Below are 8505 nucleotides of genomic sequence, written 5' to 3' on the forward strand. Positions count from 1 at the left end.
ATATATAAAATGGTATCAATTATCTCATTCAATAATTTTTCTTTGAAATAATATTCTTTAAGCACCGTTGCAAGTAATTTTAATTATTCTTGAAGTATTCTGCCAATCCCCATCTTCCTCAATACCATTTCAATTTATATATGGATCAATCATATCTATTAATTAAGGAAATTATATATTTGCATTCCAAGATCCTATGATTGCTTTTTAATTAACTATTTATTCGAAATTAACTTATTTAACTAAAATTTTCAAATTTGGAATTTATTACCAAAAATTATGAACTACGTCTTAAAGCGAACTGATTGAAAATTGAACAACAATTCCACCATCCACGCGAGGGGAAGAGGATTCTGCCTTTTGGGACCAACCGGAGACTCACCGTAATAATATATTAATTCCGCCATGAATATGCAAAAATTTCAAATAAATAATAACTTTGAAAAATAAAATATAAAAATTTTAAATGTCTTATTTATCATATATATTTATTAAAAAATAAATTATATCCAATCAATTAATAAACTGTAATTTTTTATTGGTCATCTTTAAGAGTATTTTAAAACATTTTAAATTTATTTGAATAGCATAATTAGTAGCATCATAGAAACAACTAGTTAAGTTAATGAGTCAACATTTGATTTGTTAGAATTTCAAAAAATAAAAAAAATAAAAGAGAGAAAAATGTGAGTTTTTGACCTTTGTTACAAATTTACAATTATATCAAGCTAAACATACGTAGGTATTAGTTAGTTAATTATTCAATCGCATTATAAACATAAACACATCATATGCTATGACTCATTTTCGTATTAGTCTATGTAAATAGGAAAGTTACGGTCAATATGTAGTTCATCATCATGAATTTTATACTCAGAGACATGAAAATGAGTTAATACGATTATTTAATTAAATAGGATAAATTATTATTTAATTCCTGAGATTTTTCTAATTAATGAGTTCATTCCTCTTTTTTTTTTTAAAAAAAAAATATTAAATAGTTAATTACGTTCATCCGTCAAAAAAAAAACAAAAAATCGCTTTGTTCAAAATAACTAGAGAATTTTATTAAATTAATGAAAAACATACTAAACTATTTTTTACTTTTCACTTAGTATCTTCTAGTGACTGAAAATTTTTTGAAAAAACCCAATATCAATTTCCAATTTGTACTATATCATTCGTCGTTGCATATAAAATTTATGACAGGGTTATATAGTGATTCTTATTACACATAGGGAAATACTAAGTTTATGCTGGCAAATATGTTTGGTTCTCGGGAACTAAATGAGGACACCCAACTCTGTCCCTTCTGCAATTTTGGAAAAAGACAAGCAAACCCAACAACTTTCATAATTATGGAACCTTAGAGCAACGTGGCTTTAGTCTCCTCTGGCAAGAAATAACTATTTCTTTATTGTGGATTTTCTTTTTCACATGATTTGAATTTTATTTCAAGTGACAAATCAAGTCAGACTTTAAAATTATTTTACATATATAGACACACAGAAAAAAAGAAGAGAAAAACAACAAAAAAAAAGAGAGGAAATTATAGACTAAAAAAAATTTAAAAGAGCTTCGTTGTAGATGTTCCAAAGTAGCGCATTTGATTCTGGAGCAACAGAAGAGATCTCTTCTTTCCACTTGGCATGCAAATGCACCATCTGCTTATTCATAATTTGACTTACCTAACAAAGTCCAAAGTTCATCATGAAATAAAAGTCTTGTTAATTTGATATGAAGACAGATAATAAAACTTACCTTCAGAAAGCAATTCTATTCACTAATTTCTTCTTCTTCTTCTTCTCTGATAAGAACTGCAGGTGTTGTTAATACTTCTTTTTAGCCTTGGATGTCCTTCACCTTCAATCAGCTTCACCAACCAAGTAGGTTTTCTTGTTCTGAACACAAGGTATCCCATTGCGAGACCAAACACTGCTCCAAATGCATATCCCGTAAAAACAGATTTCCATCCAAATCCATTTTCATCAGAGTTTGAATCTTCTTGGCCTGATGGTGTCATGACTTGTTGCCTTTCACCAGAATTACAAGCCTTTTGCAGTGGAAATCCACACAGTCTTGTGTTTCCTTCATACGAGCTATTATCAAATGTGTTGAACTGAGGGCCTGTAGGTATGGGTCCTTCAAGTTGATTATGCGAAATAGAAAATACTGCGAGGGATGTCAAAGTTGCCAATTGGATCGGAATCCTTCCAGTAAGATTATTTGAAGAGAGGTCTAAAGATTCCAGATTGGTCAAATTTCCTATTGATGGTTCAATATTGCCTGTAAGATGATTGTGAGACATGTTGAGCTGCTTAAGTCCTTTAAGCTTTCCAACTGACTTGGGAATTTTTCCTGTGAAGTTATTACCTGACAAATTGATGGTTGTTAAAAGAGTTTGGATTTTCACCAACTCAATTTCCAATCCTTTCCATGTCAACCTTACAGAATAATCATAGGCGTCGTTTGGTGCTCTCATGTATGTCATATGCTGATCAACATTGATCATTGCATCGAAATTATTGAAATAATATGAAGGCAAAGGTCCGTTGAAATTGTTGTTGGAGAGGTCCAAAATCCGTAGCTTGGGAAACAGATAGTTGGCAATGGAGTGCCTTTTCACCAAACCATGGAGTCTATTGGATCGTAGCTGTAGAATCTGCAACTTTGGAAGAGTTTGTAGAAAAGAAGGGAATGTGTCCTGTATCTCATTGTTGCCCATATCTAAAATTTCCAAATCTTTACAATTGGAAATGGACGTTGGGATTTTCCCTTGCAGTTGGTTGCCAATGAAATTCAAATATCTCACGTTACTGCCTTCTGAAAATACTTGAGGGAGAACTCCATTAAAGTTATTCATACCCAGATGTAATACTGAAAGGCTGCTGCTGAAGTTTCCCAAACATTGTGGAATGGGACCACTGAAATTGTTACTCGACAGGTCAAGGATTTGGAGTGATTTTGACTCACAAACTGCAGAAGGAATTTCTCCTGTCAATTTCTCATTTGATGAAAGAATGAGAAGCGTCAAGTCCAGCTGATTGAAAATTGAGCTTGGAACTGTGCCAGACAACTTGTTATGGCTCAGATCAACATATTCTAATGTATGATTATATTTGAATTGACATACTTGACCAGTGAGCAAGTTATTAGACAAATCGAAGTACACAAGGCTAGAAAGCGTGCAAATATCTGAAGGAATTCGACCACTAAAATTATTGTATGAAAGGAACAAAAATCGGAGTTGGTTATAGTTTCCAATGAAAGATGGAATTGGACCATTGATATTGTTACTTCCCATATCTAAATAGAAGAGCTGGCTAAGGTTTGCAAATGAGGGAGGAATTGGGCCACTAAAATTATTGTATGAAAGGTCCAAGACATAGAGTTTTTCAAGTTTTCCAATTGAGGATGGAATTTGACCAACGAAATTATTATCTCCAAGTTCCAACTCAGTGAGTTTTGATAAATTACTAAACAATGCAAGATTAGACCCTATGAAATTGCAACTGCTGAGTCGCAGTGATTCCAACAAATTTAGATTTTTGAAAAATTCATTTTCTAAATATACTGGAATTTTAGTCTGAGAAAGAGACAAATGGTAGAGTGAAAGACTCCAATTTGACGTTGGAAAAGAGCCACTAGGCCTTCATTGTACGCTAAGTCTAAGTCTTCGAGATGTGGAAGCTGAATTATACTGTCTTGAAATTTCCCTCTCAACCCAGAAGATGAGAGTCTAAGGGAGGACAAAGAAATAGATAAATTGATAAAGGAATTAGGAGAAACGAAAGACAGGTCTGCACCGCTTAGGTCCAATTCTTGCAACTTGGTTAAGTTTTGAATGAGCTTGTTAAAACTAGCAGTTGTTTCTAATGTCAAATGAAAGTTCCGGGAAAGATCAAGAGAAACCAAATTGGACAGCTGACCGATTTCTAATGGAATTTGGCTATCAAAGTTTGAATTATTTAGATTGAGGCGTGTCAAGCTCAACAAATGGCCAATTTGAGATGGAATTATGGAGCCTCTGAAATTATTGTAAGAGAGATCTAGTTTTTGAAGATGATGAAGAGCGAAAAGAGAATTATTAGAATGGAAGTTACCGTAAAGCATACTGCTAGAAAGGTTAAGCCCAATCACATAGCCAGTATTAAAGTCACAGCTGACACCATCCCAAAAGAAGCAACAATCCGTGCCCTCTTTCCATGAATCTATCTTGGGATAAGAATTAATAAAAGGATGATAACTCCCGTTAATGGAGAAGGAGTTTTTGAATTGGAGCAAGGCATTGCTTTGATCAACCTGGCAAACTACGTTTAAGAAAGGGGAATTTGTAATACTTGAAGAAAGAGATTGAAAATGGAAGTGAAATAAAAGGAGGCAGAGAAATTGAAAATGCTGCAGTAAGCAACCAAAACCCATGTTTTGTGTTTGCCAAATTTAATTATGATCAAGTTCAGCATATATCACTCCCTATTTATAGACCACATGATTCCCTTTTTGTTTGAATCATGATAATGTTCTCTCTCCTCTAATTTCTACCACTTAGTGCAAGAGCCACTGTAATTCTATTCTATTTTTATTGTTATTATAAATTACACTATACTTTGTTTCATAATTTCTTTTCATAATTAGAATAAGTTACTCTAATTATTTTTAATAAAAGTGGATTATATAGATCGGTGGAGTTGAAATCTCATGATTAATGATGAATAATTAAGAAATTTAAATTTTATCTTTTAGAAATTACGTTGGTTTCTGTTTCTGCATTATCGATCTTTTTCTCAAGGTTTTTCATTTTTCTTTTTGAAGAATCCTCAAGGTTTTCAAAAAAAAAAAAAAAGAAAGAATTTAGAATAATAAGCTAGACCGATATGTTTTCCTATTTTCGAACACCTCATAATTAATACCAAAATAAAATAAAAGTACATCCAAGAAGGCAAGAACTTTTCAAGTCTTGTCTAGATTCGGTGCATGACCTCATTTATAGACTAAACAAATGAAATTAGAGATTTTTTTAAAAAGTGTTTTGACTTTTTTTTTTTTAAATGTATAATCAGAAATACTCTCATATCAGTAAAAATACTAAATTTCATTAGTTTAATTTATAAGTGGAAATATAAACATGGTCTAAGTAAGTTTTTCCATGCACCATATACCACGTTGGGATATTATTAAAGTATCGAACCTTATCTTTGGGCAAAGGGTGAAATTTATTTGCCTTTCACTTATAATCCTCTAATTAAAAAACTCAATCAACAAGTGAATAGTTAAAGTGTTGTGTCAAATTCAGTCAATATCTGAAGACTTATGCAAGTCTTTCTTTGCCTCGAAATTCTTTGATAAATTAACCATTATGCTACGTTTTCATTCTAGTTAAGCAATTCTAATCTTAAAATCCAGCGAATGACTTATACAAGTCTTCCTGCCTCATTATTCATGAACCAAATTACTTTCAACCATCGTTGAGGTTTACTGATTGAGAAATTCATAGATAGAATCTCTATCTAGCACGTGACGTGTATATTAGATGAAGAATGTTGTTTGGCAAATTTAGCTATTTTAGCAGCTATTAGCTATTTTAATAGTTGTCAACTGATTTATTAGCTGTTAAATGTTATTTGTTAGCTTTTAACTAAGTAGCAATTATAAGTAAAAGTGTTTCGATGAAAACAACTGTATGATCTACAATTAAATTTAAAATAATAAAAAAGGATGTTGAAATATACATTTAGAATTTTCATTTATAATCATAGAATAAACTCATTAGAAAGAAGGAAAAAAAAAAAAAGATGATTTCATTAAACCTAAATTTTCAAAATTTAAGGGAGTAAAAATTGAAAAGTTCATTGTTTTATAAATAAAATTGAAAATTTTTAATATTTCAGAGATGAATGTTTTTAATTTTTAATATTTCTTGAATTCAAATGAATATATAAAAGAGCAGTGGGCAGTGGGCAGTGGGCAGCGGGAGGGAAGGATTGAACTAATTTTTCTCTGGTTTTTCTTTGATTTTAAGTTTGATTTTGATTGTTGGTATAATCTCATTGATGGGTTTTTGTCAGATTCGTTTCTTCTTTTTGATTTGAGAGGAAAAAAAAAAAATTATTTGTCAGATTCGTTTATTCTCTCTTTTCTTTTTCCAGCAAAAAGAAAAGTTCACACAGAGAATAGAGAAGGGGGAGAACGTGAGGCGCGCTTTGTAAAGACCGTCATTGATAACAAGGTTGTTTTCTCATTATTCACACCGCTTTTTGGTGTCCATATATCTATGTTTCTATCGGTCTATCCTCTTTTGATTGACCACCTCTTTTAGTATTTTATTCACATTTACCTTTTGGTTGTTTCAGAAACTAGGACTTCCTCTCTCTTATATCTCTTGCAGTGGTGCTGGCTTGCTGCATTTTTATACTTCTCTTTCTGGGTTTATCTTTATTTTTGTTAATTAATTGTACCCATTTGTTCTCATTTCTCTTTTTTATTGAGTATCAGTACCAAAGACCATTTGGAGAGAAGAGGTTCAATAAAATTGAAAAGTTCACTGTTTCATAAATAAAATTTAAAATTTTTAACATTTTAGGGATGAATGTTTTTAATTTTTAATATTTCTTGAATTCAAATGAATATATTTGCTTTTTATTTTTTGAACTTCAATACTTCACGGATAATGCATATTCTGTAATTATATTTTATATTATACAATTTCAAATAATATCTAATTATGTGTCTACGCATATACTGATAAATTAATTGATTTATGAATTAACCATGCTATAAATTTCAGATTAAGAAAAATCATACTATAAATTAATCAGATATAAAATTAGCAGAAATTTTTACAAATTTTTAAAGAAATACAAATAATTCAATTATAGATTTATAATAGTCATGTTTTTTTAATTTTTTGTTAAAAAAAAAATCTATTTAAGCCATCTCTTTGTTCGTTTGCAATCAAGGCATAATGTTTAATTTATTTAAATTGCTTCTTCCACAAGTTGATTGCAGCAAGAATCCATGAATGCATGAAGACAACCCTACTTGTATATTTAATGAAGGAATAGTCTTGTCTAGTCAATGATTTTGATAATGCGCTGTTGCTTCTTCTATTTAATATAACTAATCTTGACTTAATTAAGCTATAATAAACAAACAAATATGTTTTGGAATTTTGGGAATTTAAGCTATTGGAAGAAAGGAATCCTACATTCCAAGTTGTCTCAAGACAAATTAATTAAATTGGAAACATATATACTTCTTAATTAGATTAAAAATTATATGTTTATATAGTTTGTATTTTATGCGATGTATATTTCACGCTCCATAGTTTTTGTTATTCACAAAAAAAAAAAAAAAGTTGCAAACCTTTACCGTGGAATATAGAATTTTTTTTTTTTAAATCCTTATTAAAATTATAAAATATAGATTGCGTTTGCCAACAGTATTTGAAATATCTTTTAACGATTCAGATAGCATTTTATAAAAAATTAAACTCGTGTAATGTTTAATTTTTAGCGTTTTATATATGAAAAGCTACTTAAACAGCTAACAACGAAGTGCTATCAAAACAACTAACAACTATCAAAATAGTTAATTTTGCCGAACAAATTCACAATTGTCTTTAGATTTATCAAAATTTAGTTGTGAATTAGTAAAAATTTGAAATAGAAATTTTCCAGACCCACAAAGAGGCCAACTTATATATTTCCTGTGGTGCAAAAGACAAGACACATGGTCACAAAAGTTAAATGTATGTTTGTGTGTAGGTACATTATCTTCCCTTTAAAAAACAAATAAATTTCTCTTTCTTCAACATTTATATTGCACTGACAAGTTAATTTCATATTGATTTTCATTTAATTGTAAGAAGAGAATTGTATGTCACTGAGCTTCATAAATTTGAAAGAAGGCAGGTTAATTTTTAACTACGTCTAAGACAGATCAAAGAATTTTAAAACTATTTCTACATTTACTAACATCGACTCATCTGAATCTTTAAGAAATAGAACAGTGATTCTAAGCTATTTTATTCACTAAGAGTCATCAGAAATTATAGTATTACATACATAAATGCTAAGAAATTGACAATAGCAAGATCTAAATCTAACATTCACCTTATAGTTTCATATTTATCATAGAACAAGACATTACTTTCATATTATAATAAGTTTATCAATACATAGACAGAAGTGCTTTAGTTATATGAACATCAAAATTTAAAATAAAGATTATTTTTGATGGAAAATAAACAATTGCATAAACAGTTTCAACAAAAAAATTCACCACATTGATTAATTTTATTGCATCTTGAAATACATAGTGCACAGCTTTTAAGTGCTGCAGATTTTTTAAGTGAACTTCTTTATTAAGAGCAGTCCTGCAAAAATTAATTAAGTCTTAAACTAACTTAAAGAAATGGTTTTTTAAAATTCCAATAATATTAAATATAATCCCGATATTCTGTCAATTTTTATCTTTCTTAATTATTCAGAATCCAATGATATTAAA

General features: G+C 29.9%; 1 protein-coding gene across 1 annotated transcript; it reads right to left on the reverse strand.

Moving 5' to 3' along the window:
* Window positions 1-1478: 1478 nt before the first annotated feature.
* LOC149495872 (receptor-like protein Cf-9 homolog) lies at window positions 1479-4422 on the reverse strand. The gene is given in 2 exon segments (XM_089722498.1): window positions 1479-3645; window positions 3648-4422. Coding segments are annotated over 2 exon segments (2637 nt in total). The 3' UTR covers window positions 1479-1783.
* Window positions 4423-8505: the final 4083 nt, after the last annotated feature.

This window comes from Jatropha curcas, chromosome 6 (genome assembly GCF_041381405.1).
Source record: "Jatropha curcas cultivar XTBG-Jc1 chromosome 6, XTBG_Jcur_1.0, whole genome shotgun sequence".
In the NCBI taxonomy this organism is placed as follows: Eukaryota; Viridiplantae; Streptophyta; class Magnoliopsida; order Malpighiales; family Euphorbiaceae; genus Jatropha; species Jatropha curcas.